This window comes from Typopeltis vanoorti, chromosome 18 (assembly GCF_054136105.1).
Source record: "Typopeltis vanoorti isolate ZY-2024b chromosome 18, IOZ_Tvanoo_1.0, whole genome shotgun sequence".
NCBI lineage: Eukaryota > Metazoa > Arthropoda > Arachnida > Uropygi > Thelyphonidae > Typopeltis > Typopeltis vanoorti.
In genome coordinates, this window is record NC_143566.1 from 96,215,568 (window position 1) to 96,240,847 (window position 25,280).

The 25,280-nt window shown below is 35.4% G+C and overlaps 1 protein-coding gene across 1 annotated transcript in view; it reads left to right on the forward strand.

Moving 5' to 3' along the window:
• The first annotated feature begins 1,496 nt into the window (after positions 1-1,496).
• Got2 (glutamate oxaloacetate transaminase 2) overlaps positions 1,497-25,280 on the forward strand; it is a 170,679-nt gene continuing 146,895 nt past the window's right edge. Inside the window, exons 1-2 of the mRNA XM_090407797.1 lie at positions 1,497-1,626; positions 23,973-24,129. Of these exons, the coding sequence (XP_090263923.1) occupies positions 1,538-1,626; positions 23,973-24,129 (246 nt within the window). The 5' untranslated portion in view covers positions 1,497-1,537. The remainder of the gene's footprint in view (positions 1,627-23,972; positions 24,130-25,280) is intronic.

The window sequence follows — 25,280 nt, forward strand, 5'->3', positions numbered from 1 at the left end:
CTGTGCTTAAAGAAAAAATTAATTTTCCTTGGAAAAGAGAAACTTTAAGGAAAATACTTCATGAAATCGGATTTTGTTTTAAAAAGTCCCCGAATAAAAGGAAACTTATCATGGAGCGAAGTGACATTGTTTTATGTAGAACGCAGTATCTGCACGTATTAACACTCTACGTACATTTTTCCAACTGTTATACAAGCAAAATAGTTACACTTTAAAAACAGCAATGTTCGTAAAAGAAACGCTAAATTTTCCGATCTGTAATAATAAACAAACTGAGTTTGTTTATTATTACATCCCAGAAGACAGACTGATTACCCTATTATCGGAATGGATTCTCCTTTTTCTGACATGCGCAGTAGTTTCGAGGGACCTCAAATCGGTGGGCGAACTATAGCAGGGTTTTTTCTCCAGGAAACTCGGGTTTTTCATTCTGCATACAGACAAATCGGCCCTTCAGAACACACGCAATTTACAGACAAAAAAATAATAGTTGTAGTAATGGGCAGTAGATGTAGTACAGTGTATGATTATAGTGGTGAAGATAGATTTACAGTGGATGTCCTCCAACGATGAGTCTACAGACTCCTTGGAGGTGTCACGAATAATAATAAACAAATGCTCAGACACAGTACCATCGACAGGGTGTAGCATAGAGGCAACCTTCCTTACGGCGCGGCCTAATAAGGGTGCTCGTTCAGCCATATTGCTAACAATTCCTGTTAGCGTAGCAAGTGCAGAAAGAAGTTTTTCCAAGCTTAAACTGATTAAAAATTATTCAGTTTAATTATCTTGCGAATAGCAATGACCCAAGAAAGATTGGTTGGTCTAGCAACTATATCGATAGAGGCGGACATAGCTTATAATTCAAATTTAGAAGAGCGTATGAACGGTTTTATTGTCTGATATCCCCGTAGAGCAAACATTTAATATTATTATGTAATCGTTTTGCATTAATGTTTTTCTTGTAATAAAAACAAATAGCAATTAGAGATTTTCTTATATTTTTGTCTTATAATTTATCAGGGGCGATATTTAATTGTTTGCCTGAGTGCGCGATCTAATCTGGCGACTGCCCTGCTCAGACATTAAACAAAAATTTAAGGAATTGATTTTTATTAACTTTGATGATTTTATCCTATAATATAGCTTTCTTTCTTTCTTTTCTTTTTTTTCCTCCCAAATTTACGATAACTGATGGATGAATTATAATTATTCCTTTTGTTTATTGCATTTATTTAACGCGATTAATTCGTCCATCAATTAATGCTCGCTAAGCGCGCATTAATTGATAGATTAATTAATCGCATTAAGCGAGGTTTTCCTGTACACGGAAACTTTCGTCGAAACTTGTTTTCGAACCTTGGTAGAATGATGGGTTCTCTAATAATGGAAAAATTTCAACGAGTATATACTGCAAACTTGATTGCTTCTTAATTACGCCACCTAGTGTAAATAGTTCGTGTCACCTTTCGGCAATTTTTTGTACCTGTGCCATTCGGTTGTAGCCGTCGTGGGTGATAGTAGTAGTATATTCAGAATGGCACTGTGTGTGAAAAATGTTATTTTGATTCCAGCTTTTCATAAAACTTTTCAAAATGTGCTGTTTAATATCACGTCAAGATCTAGGTGGGTGCATATATTTTATCTAATGTGAATTTTATTTTCAGTCTTTTGAGCATATTCAATTTATAACAGCTTTGTTCATGGTTGAAATTAAGCAAAGTCGGTACTTTCTGCAGAATGTAGGGATTGCTTTATTTATATAATGGAAATTAAGGCAGTTCGAAAGTGATGTCGGCATAAATACTATTTCGTAATCATCAAAAATTAAGGTGTATATACAGTTTATTAATTTTAATCCTTTCCCCCACAGTTGGGAATTCATGATAAATAAATTAAAGGAGATCTTACCGGGATGCAATTTGATACGAAAACGATTTTAGTCCTTTTTAAAAGATTTTCAAGTGAAAATTTAATTATATTTTAAAGGCGTGAGAATTTAAGAATAGAAACTGGTTAATAATTAGTGTATTTTATTAAACTAATTTTTATTCTTAATGAAGTATACTTAACAGCTAACTTATTTTCAAGAGTCATGTGCACATTGAACTTTAAACTCTTAACCAGTCTAAATAGTTCATTAAAAGTGGATTTTGGTGTGCCAAAAGTAGTGTTGCAACTGAAGATTAATATAATATTGATAAAAGACTGGTAAGATAATCAGCTTATTTAGATTATGCTTACAAAATTAAAGTTTCACAGTGAGATAAGTGGCTAAATACAGTGAGTGAAGTATCACAGTAATTGAGCACTTTTGGTACTACTATATAAGCTACTCCTCTCCCATAACCAAGAAACAACAACACCATGTGACCTAAACATTTCACTTTAAATTTGCCAAGAAATTATATTAGTATTTAGTTCTTCATCCAAGTGTAAGCAAACAAAGTTTGTGCATGAAGTACCTTCACAACTAGGTTACAGTATATCTTGGAAATTGAGAATAGAATAAACAAAACTAGCAGTGGTGAGTCACCTGAATAAATTTACATGGAACTTCTTGGCAAGTTAATTTATAACCAAATGAAAAAAACTTTCTACTACACGTTTAACATAATTGCAAATGAAAGTGGCATCAGTCATGCAGATAAAACATTACAAAAATAATAAAATTACAAACAATGTATGATGCACAGTATACACACACAATAATAAAAACAATATAATACACAGCAAACAGATTGGAGCAAATATCCATAAAACCACACCTACTTATGGACAACATTGTAAGTGAAATGGATGTCAAGGAAGATTGTGCAAATGTTAAGAAAGCATGCGATACTCATGGTGAAAACAGTGTGACTAAGGTAAGAAAGCATGTGAGAATGATGGTGCAAAAAGACATTGAAATTAATAGTATGATTAGAGTTTGACTAATTTCTCTCTTGTTCCATATAAATTTATTGAGTTGACCACCACTGCTAGCTTTGTTTATTCTATTCTCAATTTTCATGTTTAATTTGCAATCTTTCCTAAAAATTTTGCCTATCATCAATTTCCTGATATGTACCTTCAAGGGGTGTACAAGATACTATTATAGTATTAAGCTATGCTGGTGTCCCAAACCTAAAGATAAAGACTATTTCTGAACATTACAATTGCAAATTCAGACAAATCAGCTTGTGGTAATTTTTATAACTAATGATTTTGAGTAGAAAGTGTGTATCACATTCACATTTTAGAATCGTGCATAAAGGAATCAAAAGCACTATACATTAATTCCTTAACTATGTCTTAGGAAATTTGTAACTTTTGCCAAAAGTGTATTGCAATTTAAATTGTAAGAAATGTATAACACATTTTTTATGTTAGATTTTATATAAAATATTATATTATAATATAATTTATTAGTGTGCTGACATTATGTCCACATTTGGCTCGGTCATGAACATTTTTTTTATACAGGTAAAAATGTAGTTTTTCCTTATCTTTCGGACATCAGTTTACATGGTTAAGTTTACTTTTTTACTAATCTGTCAGTAATCTTCCTACAAAGTAGTTTATTACTTGTCAATACTGTCATATCTATTCTTTCGGTCTTCTAGGACATTTCTGATTGAATCAGGCTACCTACACCTTAGTCTTCTTCTTGATCTATTTCTTGTCATCTTAGCACCAAACACCTGTTTTGCTAACCTTCCCTCCCATTCTGTTTTGACCGCATATAACCTTAGATTAGCTTTGCCTACACGCTCTTGAATGTTAACAATGCCAGGTTACTCCCTTATATCTTCATTTTAATATGATTCTGCTATCTGTTCACTCCCCTAATTTTCTTAGATTTTTCATATCTGGTCTGTTGATCAAGTGCTTTATTTCTAACCCAACTCAGGTCCATAACTTAAAATGGGGTTTGAACACTTTTGTATACTACTAGTCAGGGCTGGCTCAGATGTCGGTTTTTTCAGGCCTCAGACTGAGGCCCTGCACTCAGAGGGCCTCACACTTTCAAATTTCTAAGAAAATTTGATAATAGAATTTTTTATGTTTCAGAGATGTATTGATATTTTAGTATATAACTATATGTATTTAATGTTTGTAAATTATGTTTAATAAAATTATATGATTTCTCGATAACAAAATTATTTTTTGCAAATATTTTGGGACCCACTAATAACTTTTCCTGAGGCCCTGCAAAACCTCCAGCCAGCCCTGCTACTAGTTTAGTATTTTGACTAATTCCTCTTATTTTGCATAATTTTATTCAATGGGCCCTACACCATACCAGTGTTCAGCTATCTGTTTTCAGATTTAATTTGTCATCTTCATCTACTTTCTCCACATACTGTTTCACAGTACCATATACAGACTACAGGTAGTTTATAAGATCATAGCTAATTGTCAAGTGGCAGTCATCATGTGCACTGACAAACAGATTACATGATATTTAGTCTGAAATTAAGCATTGGCAATATAGTCAACATAGAAACAGAAGAGGAAGTTGTTCTTGCTATGATTTGCATAGATCAGTCATCTCACACTTTCTTATTTACTGAGGACTGATGATCCACCCACCTATGTATGAAAAATGCAACATTTCTTATCATTTATCATTCTGGTGGAGTACTTCACACGAAAGGAATGAAATTTTTAACTATCTAGCCAACCTATATCAGGGAGATATCAGACTCGGACAAATTGCATGACATTTTTAATTTTTTATAAAGAATTAATTTATACAAAAATCATTTTATTATTTACATATTTTTTAATATGTAAATAATCAACAACTGAATATTTCCTTTCAGGTTATTTCCTATATCATTTATGTACAAATTAAACAGCAATGGTTCCAGTACTATTGCTGTTTAATTTGTACAGCGGCACACCACCAGTCACCTGTTTTCACCTCGATTCTGCCCCTTCACATACCATTTTTTGATCTGTCAGCCATCCACTTAACCAGTGTCATATCCATCCCTATTTCTTCTAATTTGCATAACAGTTCCATGTACTCTTTAAAAAATGCCTCTGCAAAATCCAGCAGATTCATCGTGTAACCATTTCTTTTATCCAACTAAGTTTACCATCTTCTCTAAGTATCTTAGAGGTGATGGTGGATAGGGACCTGAAATTTTGGGGATAATTTTGCTAAAATTGCTAGGAAAGCACAGTAGATTATGGAAATGATGCAGTTAACACTAACATGTAGAGGTAAGGATGTTATGTTTCATTATGATCATACCACATATGAATTACTATACACAGATTTGATAGTCTTGTTTTCAAAAGGATGAAAAGATGTTGGAGAGGGTTCAGAGGGTTCTCTTATTATTTAATATTGCCTTGTGTACTGTTGTGACCTTGCTGTCCTTGCACCAATAAACTATTTAGTAGTTATAAACCATAATTTAGGCTTGATTCTAATTCTTTGATAATTTTTGCTTCTTTAAAGATACTTGTGACATAGCTATAAACAACAAATTACATGATAACCACAGTAACTTTCATGAAAGTACAGATATTTCATACTGTAGATAACAGCACATCATTGGTTTGTCATGCAAATCAAAGAACAGAAATACAAAGTACATAAAATATCAGTGCTGCGAGTTGCCCGAGTTTGTACTACGTACTAGGACTGCTTGCATTAGTTCACGCTAGTAATCGGCGATACTTTTATAGTTTACTATATTCGGCATGAAACTCTCTGATTCCAATCTTTGAGTTTCTTATTCGGTTTTAAAACAATGTGGAATTTAATATCCCCTTAATTTAAATAATATCAGTTTGCCAATTAAAAACAGTTGCCACAAGCTAGAAATTAATATTAATAAATAATATTAAAGCTATTTTTGATTTTTACATAAAATGAGAATTTCCCAAAACTTTTGGGAGCTGAGACATGGCCGATCCGAGAGTATCTGATGCTCCTAGGCAAAGAAAATTTAGACGCCCCATACATTGTCTCTCTCTCTCTATATATATATATTTTGTCATATTCACACAAGCATACATACACAAGTCTTAGTGCCCCTAGGTGATTGCCTAGGTTCGCCTAATGATAAAACCGACCCTGGGGAGAGAGAGTTCTAATTCAGGTTAAGCTAATGTAAAAGGGCTTTGTAACTGTTCGTCTTTTCCATAGAAACAGTTTTAAACTTCTTCTGTGGAAAAGGTGAGCTTCATCCCACCACCTGTGTTTAGAGTTAATACTGTGCTGTGCCAGACCAGACTTTTGAGGTTTCACATATTCAGTGTAGTACTGGTGTTCATTTTTTTTTTTTTTCTCCCCACAGAATGGCTGGCCTGTCTGACTAGAATATGTCAAATTACATTTACAAGGAATCTGGTAAACACCAGCTAACAATAAAGTGACAGTTTGTCTTTTATAGATGGTAACAGATTAGAAATTTTATTGATGGGAAAATTGTGGGAAGAAGTTGATACTTCTTCAAAATTCTACCAGTAGGTTCAGAAATATAAGGGATTGGAGTTCTGCAGGCTGTTGAAGAATCCTAAGTGTTGGAACATAGCATTCAATCATCTGCTGGATTTGATGAGGGTTGTAACAATTTAATTCTATTAAAGTTTTGATAGTGGGAAGTTCTTGTTGTAAGCTTGAGGGAGAGTAGCATACATTATGTGCTCTATTAATTAAATACTTGATAATCCCAGTTTTTTGAGAGGTGTGATGAGCAGACTTTTGAAGAATGTAATAAGTACTGGAAGCTGTGCAAATAAGGATATCCAAGAATGGTAAACTACCAGCAATTTCTTTTCCATTGTGAACTGAATGCTTGGATGAAAGCTAGTGATCCGCTGTAGTCAAGTGATAAGTTAACTAGGTATTATTTCTGGGAAAATTTTCGTGTTACTCCTCTAAAATAAACTATTATTTTAATAGCTAATATTGCCTACTTTTGTTTAGGAATGACCCTTTTTTTGCAATGTCATTGACTATTTACTCAAATCTTAGGGCATTACTGAAGTGTTATAAAACTAATATATGAAGAGTAATATAGGAGGAAAATTCAGACACCTTTTTTTGGATGTTGTTTTTCTGTCTCCTTATCCTGGCAATGCATTCATCTACTGTAAAATTAAGGTAAGGGGGGTTTGGGAAAGTGGGGGAATTTGAAAAAAAAACCCGCGTTTTTTATATGTATAATATTATTATTAAGGGTGGGTAGAGAGCGTTTGGGAGGGGGGGGCGAGAGAAGGATCTGAAGATAGAAATTATTTTTTGGGGAAGAGGAGGGATTAATGGAAAAAAGTCGGGTGGGAGTAACGGGGTGTGAGCCATTTCAACAGTGTGTCGTCTTCGGAACTCGTCGGGGAAATGGGGGGTATGTCATGTCGGCTAGGTGTTTCTATCTTTGGTGTGCTTATGTTGTCTCCTATTAAGTAGGAGAAAGTGGGCTATATTTAAAATAAAATTATTTCAAATAAACCATCAAAATAACACTTTCTTTTAGAGGAGTAACATGTGAATTTTCCCAGAAATAATACCTAGTATAACTTGTGTTTTGTAACCCAACAACCCCTCAACCATTGGCTCTCTACCCCCCCCCCCCCATGCATAGAACACACTCATAAATAGTATCTCTTAGTGCACACACCAACACAAGCCTATGCCATGATCTCACGGCACACATTCAGTGACTGCATAAACTTCACGAAAGTAACATACCAAAAAAAACCATCGTAACATCATCGCGCATAAAATTCCTTAAAAATTGCCTCAATCACAACATCACACCAAAATACACGGTAGTACATGGCAACAGCCCAATTCCCGGAAACAAAAAAATTATTGCTACCAGGCATCCAGAGCACTCATAAAACAGGCCCTAAATGTGAAATTTAAAAAAGAAAAAACAAGCACATATCTATACATTCACCAACAAAAAAACAGACTGAAAACTTTACTGACCCCAAACGAATGGGCACTTTTTTTGGAAAGTATCCAGCCACACATTGACTACAGACAATTAATAGAAGCTCGACACGCAAAAAAATGTCCTAACAGTTCCACAATACAATAAACGCACAGCTTCCAACCCTTCCGATATTACTACCTCGCAACCCACCAAAACAGTTCCATTATAAATTTGTCACATTATAACATCACACCTGACAAAATCACCATCCTGAACAAGGGGTTAAATTTTGCAGTATCCCCAAAACATACCAAACAAAGACATTATTCAATATAGTTATTCTGGTTTTGTGACCACATGTTTATTAAAGAAAACTGTTTTTAAAACTAAACAAGTACTAAAAACAACACCTGACAAGTTTCGTTAGTCGTAAGACTAACATCTTCAGGGGTAAAGAGGACTAACAGTTTAAAGCACAAACTATAAGAAATTACAAAAAAACAAGTTCATTTGTTGGTATTATGAACATTAAAAACGTTTGTTAAAAAACCGAATAACAGATCTATACAACCATTAATGCATGTTAGCTGGATACAAGACATTATTATCGAAATCCAAGCAAAACTAGAAACTGACCCAAACAAAGAAATCATATTCCAGAAAATAAACATCATAAACAGCAAAATAATAGTAAAACCCAACATTACTGCCAACCTACACAAAGCCCTGATATCTTTATAAAAGAACCCAAATATATTGATCACAAAAGCAGACAAAAATGATACAGTAGTCATCATAAACCAAACAGATTACCACAACAAAATAAAGCTATTTTAAAGACCAAAACACATACCAAAAAATATAAAATGACCCCACCCCGGCCTCGTCAAAGAAATCAACAACACCCTACACCCTCTAAAAAATCAGAACAAGATTGACAAAATCGCAATGAAAAACACCACACATACCCCTTGTATGTTCAGCCAAATCGAAACTCACAAAGATGATTACCCGATACGGCCAATAGTCTTACAAAAACCACCACACCACCACATTTGTAACCAAACTACTCAAACAAGGGTTTGAGTAGTTTGGTTACAAATCAAAATTTGTAACCAAACTACTCAAACCCTTACTTACAATGGCAAACTCTATGATAAAAAACACAGATGACCTTTTCCAAAAAATAAAAAACCTAACTTTATCCCATGAAGACATCCTTGCTTCACTGGATGCAACTTCGTTATACACCAACATGGACATCTCCAGAACACTAGACATCATACACACACACTACTCACAGATGACCATACACTACATTCGCGAACAAAATTAACACCCAGTGATATCATAACCTTATCAAACTAATAATCTCAGCAAACGTCTTTAACTTTAACAACAATAACATGTACCTCCAAATTTTCTGACTCCCTATGGGACAAAACATCAGCAGACATTTAGCTGAATTGTTCCTAGCACACACAGAATCACTCTACTCAACCCCCCCCCCCCTGCATCACCTTTTATGGACAATATTCTATTCATTGGAGAACCAACATGCATCACCACCTTACAAGCATCCCTTAATGATTACAGCAACAGACTAAAATTCACCATAGAAACTGAACAGGTTCCTTAACCTGACATTAGTCAGAACAAACAATAAAATAGCCACAAAAATATTCCACAAACCCACACATATCAGAAACTACTGCCGTTTTAACTCATACCATCCTTATTTGATTAAAAAATCAGTCATCCTAACACAATTCATAAATGCTTACAAGTTTCAACTAACTATAATTATCTCAACACAGAGATAAATTAACACAAATTTTTCAAATTTGAAATTACCCAACACAACTAATAAATTAAGCCAACAAAAGGCAAAACAAACTCCCGACAAAAAATTATGAAACTGCCATACATCCAGAACACATACAAAGCCTACAAATACATTTTCAAACACACTGACTATAAATTGGTGTTCACCACAAACCAAAAATTGGCAACACTTCTAAAACCTACAAAATCTCACACACACAAAAAGAAATATTGGAACACCACAACATTATTTACAATTTTTTTTGCCAAAACCCATTGTGATGTCATCTACACAAGTTCTACTATCAGGTCTTTGTGGGCAAGACTACAAGGACACTTCCGTGACTGTAACATCCCTATCCTAGAACATTTAAACAACAAAAAACAGATACAAAGTATAGGAAAAACTGAAATAGCAGGTCCATGCCCTTGAACAGAAACATACCTTGCAATTCGACAAGGCCATAATAAATTTAGTTTAATCCTTTATCCAAGTGTAAGCAAACAAAGTTTGTGCCTGAAGTATCTTCAGGACTGAGGCAACTCATAAAAGTGGACTAAGCTCTCATCACTTGTCTGAGTATCTCCCATAATGCAAAGCACATCTCCTTTCAGACATGCATAATGGTATATATTAAGGGAAGGACCACTACCCAGACTAGTTTCGACTTTTATTGAGGTCTCTTCAGTGGGCCAGAGGTGGTGATACTAAGGTGGAAATAATGGAGAAATCATATTTACCTATACAAGTTGCCAAAAGGTGTCTCGCCTTATTAAATTACTCTGGATTTAGAGAAAGATGGAAGTTTTTTTCCCCCACTTGGTTAGACTATAATAAATTTAGTTTAATCCTTTATCCAAATTTGTTTGCTTACACTTGGATGCATTTAAATTGAATGGACAACAGCAAACTATCAAAAATATTATACAGATATAAAATAACTGGAAAAAGAAAAATCGGTAGACCAAGAAAGAGATGGCATGAGACCAGAACAGACTACCTGGCCTAATATTCACGGTAGGAAGATGTACTCCTGATCGTATTCCTTTTGAATATTTTTTCTGTCACTGCTTAAATAATAAATAAAGGAGAGATGCTAAATAGATGTTCTATTTCAGTGTCTGAAGAAATTCAAAATGGAAACTTTTAAGGACACAGGCGATATTAAATATTTATTATTATTATTAAAGAAGAGTCCTGGGATCCTCCAGAGGATCCCAGGACTCATCGAAGGGGGGCATCTATTCATGAGGCTTTGCAACTCTAACTACAACGATCTGCAACTACCATCATCATATACACCAATGCCATCTACCGCCCATCATCACCACTAGTATTTTCACAGACATTCACAAACATCCATGCCCACAGCAGGATTGAAACCTGCAGCTGTTTGGCTGGAGAGCAGATATGCTGACCACTCGGCCAACCAGGCCAGGACAAGTGATGGAATTATGGAATTAGTAAAACCTGAAACTGTAAAGTGTAAAGAGGTAAGAATATTTGTACTCAGTGAGGATGAACTCTAATAAATGTATGGACTATTGTGCACCGATTTGGTTGCTGGGATTTCATGGTGATAAGGATATGTTAGAGTAGAAGATTCATAAGGTGATCAGTAGTCTTTGGAATGTGGAGTACAAGGACAGTTTGAGAGAATGTAATTTGCAAAGCCTCATGAACAGGAGGATAAGGGAGATTGCGACATATAAGCTAGTCAGGGGTTGTTTTCAGTTGACATGGAAGAGATTTTTCATAGAATGAGAGGGAGGAGAGGTAGAACAAGAGGCCATAGCTGAAACTGTATAAGGAGAGTGTGAGCAGAGGAGTAGGTTCATTTCATGGAGAGTGGTGGTGAGTGGAATGCATTGCCTGAGTGTGTTGCGAATGTAGACACATTGAATCAGTTTAAGGCATGGTTGGATGAGCACTGTGTGCCATAGTGTGTACCTCCCACAATGAGTCTCTGACTCTATGGAGGTTGAGATGTTAATAATAATGAATTGAACAATATATGCTAAATAAGGAAATACTGCATAATCTCATCAAAGTTATTTTGAGAAATGGCCTGATAAAGAACAATCTAATGAACATTTATTGTTTGTAAGAATTCATTGTGTGGACACAAAATGTTCAGTCTAGTATACTAAGTATATGTGAAGCAAACCATTAATAGAATGAGTCAGAGAGAATGAATTTCTCCTATAAAGATCTGTAATGCATAGTTTTAGTTTAGAAGGCCTTGGATCAATGTTCCCTCTAATTTTTTTGCTGTGAGTGTGCGCAGAAATTTGCATGTGTGCAAAATTTGCCTTCTTTTGAAAAGTATGTGCGCACCCATACGAGTCACCATACTGATCATTGAAGCAAAAAAATTAAAAGATTTTAGTTCACTCTTTACCTTCTGGTGTCAATGGGACGTCAGCCAGGACACCCCAACTCCCCACCATGTTCCCACACATAGCAGTAGCCTCCCCAGTAAACAGTTGGAAATCACTATTCACAAGCCTTGGGCAGGACTCGATCTGAGGACTTCACGCATTATTTTAAAATTCCTTTTAAAAATTAGAGAATTTTTAAACGCTACAATATTTTTAATTGTACTCTAATTTAAGTTTTTAAAAGTATTTAATTATTTTTATTAAAATTATGAAACGATTGTTTTAATTGTTATGATCTTGAACTAATTTGATCAGCCAATCACGTTTGGGAATTTTCCACAAGTCAGGCCTGAGATGTAAACAAACCGTGTGCTATTCTATATGCCGAGTTACTGTATTTTTTAAAGAATTTATAGGTTAATGTTTAGGTGGAACTTCTTTAATTAATAAATTTTAATTTCATCTTGAAAGTCTAGTGTGCGCATATTTTTTGCTTTGTGCACTAGTTGTAAAGCGTGTTTGCGCACACATGCGCACAGCTTAGAGGGAACATTGCCTTGGATCCAGATAGTTTTATATAGTTACACTAAATATATATTTTTTATTTTGTCTCATGTCAATCATTTCTTGGATTCTAAAAATAACAGAATAAAAGTCATTGTACCAATTGGATTGAACGCCTTGTATAGTTGCTTAACACGGCTCCCATCTTGTGCAAAGTTTTTTCATTTGCAATTCTTCATGTAAAATATATCCCACGTTCTTTTGAAATGCCTATAGTCTCAACAATTTCACGCACTTTGACTCACTGGTCATCCAATACCATATCGTGCACTTGATCAATGATTTCTGGTGGTGTTACACTTTTTGGACGTCCTTCACGTGGATCATCTTCAAGGCTGATACGGCCATGTTTAAACTCAGCCCATTTCTTAATTGTCGAAAACAAAGAAGAGTGGCGTTAAACCTTCTTTTACAAAGAATTTTATAACCCCGATACTCAATTTTATCCATTTCAAAGAATACAGACAACACTTTTGCTTCAGACAGCTGTATAAAGCAAACTACTTGAGAAGACTTTCAATTTCACATGGTTACTTATGACAGATGTACCAGCTTAGAAAAAAAAAACAGTTTAGTGTGGCATAAGATGCCAAGTGGGCAGGACTGTTTTTTTGTCTTGAGTGTCTCAAAGAAAGGTGCATGAAAAGAATCCTGCAGCAGCAAGTTCTATTTTTAAGTGGTATGACAAATTTCAGGAGACCGGCTGCATTTGTTGAATCCCAGCTGACCATGTATAAGTGAAGAAACAGTTGATCAATTGACCACCAATGTCAACACAACATTGTAACTGTAAGGGGGAATGTATCACAGAAAACTTCAGTGAATTCTGTAAAACTTCCATGCACTCTGAATATGCTGTTTACATATACTGTACTTCATTACACCAGTCAACACAGTGACTTTCTACACATGTTGCATCTGATATCATGCATCAGGGAGAATCAACATGCTTGTCAGTAGTGTTCAATGATGAAACTGCATTGTGTATTGGGAAAAGTGAGCAGGCTGGATCTGACTCCCACTGATGAGACCTCAATAAATGTCACAACTGTCTGGTTAGTGGCCTTTCCCAAGTCATTAGCCTCTATATACAAGTAGCCCAGTTGTGAAGTTACTTCACACACATTGCTTCCACTTGGATAAAGGATGAAACCAAGAATATAATTTCTTGGCATCTTTAATTTATAGTATAATCAAGTGCAAAAACTTTCAACATAACATATGCTATGTGGGGTTCTGAATTCCATGCTGTTAAACATTTAAGAGACAGTCTGAAATTGACATTTTTTTTTTGTGTTCTGATGATTATTATTATTTTTTTTTTTGAAAAACAGTAACTGGAAGTGTTTTTCAGTGCTAGAGAACCACTGTTGCCTTCCAACATAGAGCACCCCACATGCACATCCATCATTCTGTGATAAATCTTTTGTATGCACAAGTGTGTGTGGCTAATGGATTGGATGAATGAGGTGTACAACTTTCACTGCAAACTTGTATGTGGACGATAGTTTTCTATAGTATGTTTTCTTTACAACAGTATACTAAAAGTCCTAACCAGTCTCCAGAGAATGGTTAGCACTTCTCAGTAGTTTGTTATAGTGGATGAGCATGGTATAATTGTTTGGTGAGAGTCGAATTTAGAGGCGAATAGGTATTCCTCCTCCCCCCCTCTAATTTCTTTTTATACATATAGAAACATCGTCATCACCTTTCAGGTATTTAAGCCCAGTGACCTGTTCCAGTCTCTTTCTACCTTTTCCTTGGTCATCTCTGACTTCTATATCTTCCGACTGGTTGGTATTGGAGTATTTTTTGTTGTCTTGAACTGTCCATTCTTTCGGTATGTTCAATCCGCTTTTGGTATTCATATACTTTGTCCAGTACTGAGTCTATTTTTAATTCTTTACATATTTTTGTGCTTCTTTTACTCCATAGAGTATAGTCTGTTGTCCTTTGCAGGTCTCTTTCTCCAGTTTCTATTCTTTTTTTCCTTCTGCAGTTTTTATGGTCCATAATTCGCTTCCATACAGTATCTTGAGAAAGTCTTGCCAGTACTTTATAAAACCTTATTCGTGTATGCTTTTAAACTTGATTAGGTTCGAAAATATTATTGATCATTCTATTATCTTTAAAAAATTTGAAATTTTGATGTCAGCTTCTTTTGTATATGATATAGCACATCCAAGGTATTTGAAGCAGTTAATTTGTTCTAAAATTTTATTTTTAATCATGATTTTACTTCTGACTGGATATGGTCCTTTAAAATCTGTGATTTTTGTTTTGTCTGTTGATATTTGCAGTCTTTTTTTTCAATCTTATGTTTAAGGCATATATTGATTTTGAGTTCATCCTCCCTTGTTATGATTATTTGGCCATCTGCAAACAAAAGGGTATTAAGTATAGTTCCACAATGTAGTTTAAATGCTGATTTTATATTTTTTCTTCCATTTCTTTAGTAATTCATAGTTCATCTAAATGGATATTAAATAACGGTGGTGATATTGGGCATCCTTGATTGAACCTTCTGTTTATTGATTTCCAGTCTGTAACTTTTTCATTGATTCTTACAGCTATTTGGTTGTTCTGATACTTGTTAGTTATCGCATCAAGCAGCTGATTTGGAATGTTTAGATTCTTGAGTTTGGTCCACAGTTTGTTAGTTAACTCTGTCAAAGGCTTTCTGGTAATCTACAAATGCTATGCGTGTTCCTATGTTGTATTCGTAATGTTTTTCCATCAAGATTTTTAATGTAAAAGGTGGGTCAATGCAAGATTGTCCTTTTCAAAAGCCATTTTGTTCTTCACAAAGTTTATCTTTGTTAGATCATGAATGAGGCCTGCCTCTGTTAGACAGACCCTCATTCGGGATCTAACAAGAACGGAGTCTAAATAAAAAAAAATACCTGTTACTGCTGGCGAAAATTGTACTAGAAAGAAATAAGGAAAGGGACTGAAGTGTATCATATAATTGTCTATTAAGTGTATACCTATTCACCCAATGGAGAGGAAACATTGTAAAATATTAATGTGTAAATTAAAAGGGAAATATAATGTGTGTAATTGGAAGTAGAAAATAATGTGTGAACAGAAACAGAAGAATATGTGTAAATTGCAAAAAAAAAAAAAAAAAGGAAAGGGAAATGTTGATAATCAACCCAAGGACAACTTCTTTGAAACTGTGCATGCCACAGTGATGACTAAGAACCATAAGGTCATGATCCTGATAAACCCATTGTTGAGCCTTACAAGCAAGTTTCCCAAATTCTCCGAGAGGAGCTCTCTCACGGGTTCGAGATGAAAGTCTTTGATGCGACCGTGACTGTAAGCTACAGGAGAAAAAGGGAGTTGATGGTCGGAAAATTGACAGAGCAGGAAAGAAGGTGAAAGAAGTATGACGTGAGAAGGAGGTCCGACAAAAAACCTCCAAGTGCAGACTGACGAAAAAAGGCTCGGATCCAAAATGAAACCTGAACCGTGATGTCCCTCCTGTAGGATACAGAAGCTCCAGACAAGCACCTCAAATGTTTCCCAACGATGGCAAAAATCCAGTGCACGTCAATCCATGAGATGGGAAAGCAATCTGCAGACTGAACAAAGGTCCAACCAGGATATGCACGGGACTCGCACATGGTGATTGAAGGAGACTGTATGCTGCAAGAAATGGTAAGGTAATTTTGACTTATCTAAAGTTCAAGATAGAGCGTTGAATGAAAAATTTGGTTTTAGTACATTTGCAGAAAGGAAGACTGAGACTATTTTGTTAGTTAGTGGAACATTGGACTGGTAGTCCAAAGAGCCATGTTATGTGATCTTTGCAAAAGAATTTGTATTTGTGTTACCTTAGCTATCGCCCTAAAGATACATGTCTGGACAATTCTTAGTATATACCTATGTGCATGCCCTCTCTTAGAAGATAATAGATATGTCTTATTCTGAAATTGTCATGTAATGCTACTTAAAGTGTTTAATCTAATTTAAGGGAATTAACGAATTGATTAATTTATGTTTCATATATATACTGATAGTGTAAAAAAACTTTATGTTTATAGTTGAATCCTGGTCATCGAATTGTGTTTGAGAAAGACATTGCCACTCACTGAAATACGGACTGTGACAAAAAGGGGAAAGAGTGATTAAGTAATTTTAAGGCTAGAAAAGGGCACGACTGCAACCTCCCAAAAATCCTGACACCATCCTGCCTGATAAGAGTCAAGCAGGACAGTTATCTACATCAGGGTAAGGGCCCACAGTTTATTAAGATAGACAACTCTAACTGGTGCAGAACAAATAAATTTGTTAGAGTCCGTGACCCAGGGAGAATTTTAGCATCCCTGGCCACAAGGAAGCAATTGATAAGTCATATTCAAAATTAAGAACCAATGCTCATGAAGCCTGAGTCAAACAATTGCGCAGCAGTCGACAGGATGTGACTAGGTCCAAAGAAAAACACACAATAATTTTGATCTATCACAGTGAGTAGATCTCGATCTCAAACACAACAACCAGTACGACCTACTGATATACTCCACCAACATAAAGGAACACACTGACACCCTGCTAAAGGTATTAGATAGACTAAATAAGGCCAAACTGTCACTCAAATGTTCAAAATGCGAGTTCTTCCTCGAGGAAGTAGAATACCTCGGCCATGTTGTAAGGGGGGCAATGCGAACGGCATACTAAACGTGAACCCCCCCCCCTCTACAAACAGGCAGGTTAGATGATATCTGGGTATGGTAAATTTTTACCGTAAGTTTATTCCCGAATGCTCCGAACTAATGAAACCCATAGTAAACTTAACCAAGAAAGGAACAAAGTTTGTTTGGAAAGAGGAACAGCAAGAAGCATTTCAAGCATTGAACCAGGTATTAACTATGGCTCCCATCTATACTAGACTGGGGCAGACCTTCTACCTTGCCGCTGACGCATCCAAGGACATCATTGGTGCAGTGCTAGAGCAAGCAGAAGGGGAATCTTTCAAACCAATTGCGTTCATCATGAGGAGATTATCCCTTTCGGAAAGGAATTACTCTGTGATCGAAAGGGAAGCACTGGCAATTGTGTACAGCCTCAGGAAGCTCCGTCACATACTGCTGGGACAAAACATCGTCCTCAGATCAGATCGCAAACCCTTATCCTTCATATCATCTATGAAGGATAAGAATCAAAGGATTGTGTGTTGGTCTTTGGAGATGCAGGAATTCAATATAGAGGTTAGTTATATACCGGGAAAATCTAACGTTGTCGCTGACTACCTGTCCCAGTCACTGACACCCCGGGCTGAGGAGAAACCCAACCGCGATGAAGGAACCACTGAAGAAATCTCAGTCGTTCAAGGGACTGTGAAAGGTGCATCATCCTGACTCCCGGCTCCAGCTCTGGGAGAAGGACATTATTGAGGCCCAGAGGACCGATCCAACATGGGGGAGGGGTTACAAAAGTATATCAAATGAAGGAACCACATCACGTGGGACAGAGCCTTATGGTAACATATACATGACAGGGTAACATATAGGTAACTTAGACAGGGTAACTTATGGTAACATATACATGGCAGTGATGGCTTCTGCTGTCCAAGCAAGGCATCACAGAGAGGTGGAGGGAGAAGATTATTGTTCCAGAAGCCATGGTTCCTTGGGTGTTGTACACCTTCCATGATACCAATCTGGCAGGACACCAGGGATTTCACAGGACATGGAAGAGGGTGACGGATAGGTACTTTTGGAAGGGAATGAGACATGATGTGGAGGCATATGTGTCCTTATGTCATTTATATCAACAGAAGTCTCCCATCATGGGTAAGGCCCCCATCTAACCATTCCCTCTCCCGTCGCGACCCTTTCAGGCCGTGGCCATGGACATTGTAGGACTGCTCCCCACCACCTCAAGGGGAAATAAGTATATTCTAATCGTATTAGACATGTTCTCTAGGTTCCTCGAGGCCATGGGCATGAAGGACCAGACGGCCAAGACAGTGGGTAGTAAGCTCTTCAAAATGATATTTTCAAGGTATGGAACACCCAAAACCCTGTTGTCAGATCGAGGCACGAATGTCACTGCTGAGGTAATTTTATACTTATGCAAATCATTGGGGATAGAGAAACTTTTCACCACCCCATATCACCCTCAGGCGAATGGGATGTGTGAGAGGATGAACCACACTCTGAAGCTCACATTATCAAAACTGGCAGAAGGGCAGATCTCAGAGTGGGATACTTATCTCCCTCATACCCTCTTGTAGGACAGCTCTACACGCTGCAGTACTACAGATTTTCTCTTTGATTATTTGAAGTTTCACTTTTACCTCCTTATTCATATTCCTTAGAATTTTGTCTGTATTTGGTCTCTTCACTCAAAGATCTCTTTTTAATTTTGTTATGAAGTTATTCCATCTTTCTCTGTTTTTTTTTCAACATGCTCTTGTATTTATAATTAATTTTTGCTTCTAGTGATTTTGTGTTTATCCATTGTTTATATCACATATGGTCAACCCGCAGGCAGGATCCGGCCCTCTACTTCTTTTGATCTGGTCCTAATCTATTTCAGCGAAGTTTGTCTGATTCATGGTGGGAGAAAACATGGTGTGTTCTACTAACTCACATTAAGCTGCCATCATATGACTTGCGCAAAACACTATGTTTTCTCCAACCAAGGTCTCTTTCTCACTTTGACTAGTGGCATGTGTGTGTGAACATGTTACGTGTCAGTTCGATACTTGCGTTGGTTTTGTGCTTTGTTCGGTGCCTGCATTGATGTTGTGTTCTGTTCAGTGCCTGCGGTGTAGAAGACAGTTTTGTTTGACAGTTCTGAATATCGCTTATAAATTTGGAACAATGTCAGGGGTTATTGCAAAAAAAAAGAAAAGTAGATGCAGAGAATCGTCAATTTCAAGACAACTGAACAGAGGATTATTATTTTATTCTGAATAAAGGTTTGCCTGTATGTTTACTGTGCAACGAATCCGTAATTTTCAACGAAGAATACAACTTTAAGAGACACTTTACTTCGAGACATGCAGATCATTCAAAAATTGATGGACAACTACGAAAAGATGAAATACAGAAGTTGAAGAAGAACTTGGATACCCAGCAGCAAATGTTCAACAAGCAAAGAACACAGCATCACGGCTTTGTGGTAAGCGAAAAAATCGCTAAGCATTCTAAGTTATTTGGTGAAGGAGAATTTATCAAAGAATGTCTGCTGGATGTTGCAAGTATAATATGTCCTGAAAAGAAAAAAGACTGAGAATATTTGTTTGTCGAGATGTACTGTTGTCTGATGGATAAAAATTATGGCTGATGATATCAGAAAAAGTTTAAAAGAGAAGATTGCTAGATTGGAAGCATTTTCAATTGCTTTGGATGACAGCACCGATGCCTTCAATACAGCACAACTAGCAATATTTATTTGAGGAGTTGATGCGGATTTAAACATCACAGAAGAATTATTGGCGCTTCGGCCATTAAAAGGAACAACTACCGATGAAGATATATTTGAAACAGTCAGCACCGTCTTCGAGAGATTTGGGCTTAAATGAAGTTCACTATCTGGCATATGCATTGATGGACCCCTGCAATGGTTGGTGCATAGAAAGGATTTATTGGAATAGTTCATGAAAGAGCACTAGAACTACAGATCCATCCAGAAAATTTAACAAATTTTCACTGCATTATCCACCAAAAAAATCTGTGTGCAAAATCCATTAAATTCACAAAGGTTGTGGAAGTTGTAGTAGCCAGTATTAACTTTATTAAGTCGTGCACTTAATCACCGCCAATTTAAGGAGTATTTGGCAGACCTATTTTCGGATTATGAAGAGTGTCTTATTATTGTGAAGTGAGGTGGTTGAGTAAAGGTAAAATGTTAAAACGATTTTATGATCTGAGACAAGACATTGCAGATTTTATGGACATAAAAGGAAACGCAATTACCCAAGTAAAAGATGATGAGTGGGTGTATGATTTAGCATTCCTTGTAGATGTCACCGGATACCTAAACGAATTGAATCTTAAATTGCAAAAAGCTTTTTGTAATAAACTAAGATTGTTGGAAAGTCAGATAAGAGCTAAAAATTGTTAGCATTTTCCTACTCTAGCAACTCATAAAAATATCCCTTATAATTGTTATGGAGATGAACTGAAGGCACTAATAGAGCAATTTGATACAAGGTTTGCCGACTTCAAAAACAAAGACTCCACATTCGCTATATTTGCTCGTTCAATAGATGCTGATGTAAATAATGTGCCAGAAAACTTACAGATGGAACTTATTGAGCTTCAGGCAGATTTAGTGCTAAAATCACAATTTAACAACATTGCTTTGGCAGATTTTTATAAATTTTATTTGGTGGAAGAAAAATATACAAATTTACGTGCCTTTTGAAGAAAAATCATTTATCTTTTCAGCAGCACATATGTGTGAACAGTTTTTTTCTAGGATGTAATACAATAAATGAAAAATTCGGATAAGAATAAAGGACGAAAACCTCGAAAATTCTATGCGATTATCCTTGAGTAATATGAACGTCAATATTGATAGTCTCGTAGTTGAAGTACAAGGCCAATTTTCACATTAAATTGTTATGTCGTTCATTATGTTATAAAATTTATGTAGAGCTTTATACCAAAGCATTGTATTATAAATAAATGAAATATGAAGTAGCAACTTGTTTTAATTCATTTAATATTAATTTATTTTATTTAATAATTTGGTCCACGAACTAGGAAAGGTTGCCCATGCTTAGTTTATATGCTTCTTTTTTATCTTTGATTATTGCTTCAATGTTTTCATCCTAGTTTTTTATTCCCTTTCACCTCTTTCATTTACTTTTTGTTCCAAGGCATTCTGCTGCTGCATTTATGAATACATTGTTTAAATTATTCCATTCTATCTCTATATCATCATTTTCTTTTATTTGCTCTAGTTTTCCATTTATTTTTTGTGAATAAAGGTAGTTGATACTTTTATCATCCAAGGGTTGAACTCAAAGATTCCTGGAGATTTCTCTTAGTACTGATTTGATTAATTTTAAACCAGCTTGAGGGTATTCTTAATTTCCCTTGTAAGAGATAATAATCAGATTCTATTTCTGCACTTCTAAATACCTGGATATCTAGTATTATATAGTCTATTATACGTTTTAGATTTCTTGTTTCCCAAGTGAATTTATGACAATCTTTATGCACAAAAAAAAAAGTGTTAGTACTTTTTAAGTTATTATATGCAGAAAAATCCTTAAGCCTGTATCCATTTTTTATTGCATGTTGTTTCACCATTTGTTCCTATATTTGTACCTAGTGGAATGTTCCCTACTCTGGAATTAAAATCTCCCATTATTAATAGATAATCGTTTGTGTTTATTTATTTATTTATTTTATTTTTATTTTTATTTTTTTTGTAAATCTGAATAAAAGGCAAAATTGCTATCTTTTTTCTTTCCTCTGTGTCATAAGCACCAATAATAGTCAGGAAGCCACAGCTTATTTGTAATCTTAATTCTAGAATTCTCTCGTTCCAGTATTTGTAATGTGTAATATTTCTTTTAATTGATTTATGAATAAAAATCATTACTTCTGCTTTTGCTCTTTCTTCCTTTTTGACTCTACTGTAGATGTAATCATCTATTTCATCTGAACTTTTTTGTTTTTTCTTTGTTTCTGTTATTACTGCTAATTTGATATTTCTTTCTATTAGGGTTTTGTCTAGATCTTGATATTTGTGATGGATACTTCTGACATTCCAAGTAGCAACATTCCAGATATTCTTGTTTATTTTCATTTTTTTCCCTTTCCATATCCTGCTCATATCTGTTAACCTGTCTGAGTCATTTTTCAGAGTGACAGTCCAGTTAATTCTTTCTTGAGACATTGGAGTAAGAAAAGATTTAGCTGTGTTGGCTATCTACAGCCTTCTTTGGTGGTGCAGCTGCTACCTTAAGTTTTCCAAACTTGGCCTAAGTCTCTCATCTCTCATTTGTACCTGACCAAGCTTCCCACTCGGTTAGTACCCAATCTTCCACTTGATTATCTAAATTCTCTTTCTTCTAATATTATTCAAATTGCTGATGGTCATTTCTTCCATCTCTAGTTTGTAAAGATAATTGATATTCAAAAATATAAATTGTTTGTGCTTACTAAATAGCTTAAGGAAATTACAACGTACAATAGAATATACATTAAAATAAATTTTAACACACTTCCAATATTTCGGCAACGTCATGTTGCCATTATCACAGGAATTATTTTGCTCTTTCTTAGCCAATGGCTATCCCCCTCAAAAAAATCCAAAAAATATTGAAACCAATAAACCACAACACCCCCCCACCACCACCACCCTCTTCACAACAAGGATTACTCTAAATCCATCACCGTTCCCTATATCCGTGGCACCTCGGAAAAAATTACAAAAATCCTAAAAAAACATGACAACTTCTTGTTACAGACCTTATAAAAAAATTGGCATCCCTTATCTGCTCCATTAAAGACCCCCCGACCTACCTGATGTATACCAAGTCCCTTGCAGTTGTAAGCTGTCCTGCTTTGGCCAAACAGGCAGGACAGCTAATATCAGAATTTCAGAACATAAGGACTACATCCGTTTTCACCAATACAGCCACTCTGGTCTTGCAGACTATGTGCTGGATACCTGCCATAAAATATGGTGGAAGAAAGCCATGATAATACACCATAGTAAATTCAAATACGAAAGGCTATTCATGGAATCAGCCTCAGCCCTAAGAAACAATCCAAACCTCAACAAATTTGGGAAACCTACATCAGAAGACCTTCAGCCCAATCAGCCAAGAATACCACCATTGCCCGCTAGGGGGGCACCATCAGGACTTTTAGGAAAAAGAATAGCTTCCTGCTTCGTTCCTCATTTACTGTGTGTTGTGCCTGCGTGCACGTGTCTTGTATTTAAGTTCCTGTGATAATGGCAACGTGACATTGCCGAAATATTGGAAGTGTATTAAAATATATTTTAATGTATATTCTATTGTACATTGTAATTTCCTTAATCTATTTAGTAAGAATGTATAACCAACGTCTAAGCCTTTCCACGAGAATAAATTGTTTGTGGATTAAATTTTAGATTGACTGTAAACAGTTGTAAACACTGTAAAAAGTGATAAATGGTTAAAAACACTTAGTGGTAAAATCTATCACTAAGTTTAATTTTTTTAAAGCTACTAAAATCCTATTTTGATTGTCATTCTATCCCCCTAAACTCTCTCCTATATGTTGCCTTTATTATATCTTGAAAAACTGAACTAGTAGCTAGCCTTTATTATTATTATTATTGTTTTTTTTTTTTAAATAGTTCCTGGTGGTCTCATGTTGAAATGGGCCCTCCTGATGCAATATTGGGAATAACAGAAGCTTTCAAAAAAGATACAAATCCAAAGAAGATTAACCTCGGAGTTGGTGCATATAGAGATGATCAGGGTAAACCGTTTGTTCTTCCAAGTGTTCGGGCTGTAAGTTTAGTATTATTATTACTAAGTTCATTATTATTTATTACTGTTACTGTTATGTGACACTTCCATGGAGTTCTAGGTCTATGGGAGGCTGTTCTAACAGCACTGTATTTTTTCTATTGTGTTTTCTGGCTGGTTTGCCTGTTTTGCAGGAAGAAAAGCAAACCTTTGTCTTTGAGAAGAAAAATGTTGCTGACTAGTATGAGACCAGCTAACTTACCTTAAGTTCAAAAAGTCCAAACAGTGATTAATTCTGTTTTGAGAATCGAGCCCAAGTCTTTTCTTATCAATGAACACATCCTATTGTTATTTCAACTGCACTACAAAGACATTGCTTTTGTATAATAGATAAGCTTATGGGTTTAACTTATTTTTAATGGTATTTACATGAAATGAATTATTTTATTTTAAAAAAAAATGTTTATTTACTTGCTTATATTTCATTGAACTTCAAATAAGCACCTTCAGAGCACAATACAGCACATATATGCAACAGGAAGTTCATCATCAAATTCCCGATTTATCCTGAAGGGGTGTACAGGATATGATAGCACTACATGAAAAACTTACATCATTATTAACTTTAGATCAACAATTTTCCTACAAATCAATCTGTTATCTGTCAAGACTCCAACATTATCAGATCTTATATTATATTTCTTCTTCTAAGGTACTTTTTATCAATCTGCATATATCTTGGTTTTCCTCTGAGACTTTTCCCCTTCATCCTGGCTGAGAACACTAGTTTTACTAATCTTTCCCCTCCCATTCCATTTAAGCGACCATACCACTTGAGATTATTTCTGCTAATATTGTCAAGTTCTTTTTTAATATCCTCATTTTTTTAATATGATATTGCCATTGATGCCAGCTGTTCATTCCTTCTAATCTTTCTCAGGACTCTCATATCTGTAGTCTCAACTCTCAGATCTGTAAGTTAAAATTGGTTTGAACACTGTTCTTGTATACAGCGAATTTAGTGTTTTGACTACTTTCTTTCTTATTCCATATAAATTTATTCAGATGACTTCCTACCATACAGCTTTGTTGATTCTGTTGTCTATTTCCATGTTTTACCATCTTCACTAAAAATCGTGCTAAGTAACTGAAATGTTTTGCTCGTTCCACAGGTTCTCCATTCACAACAGAGT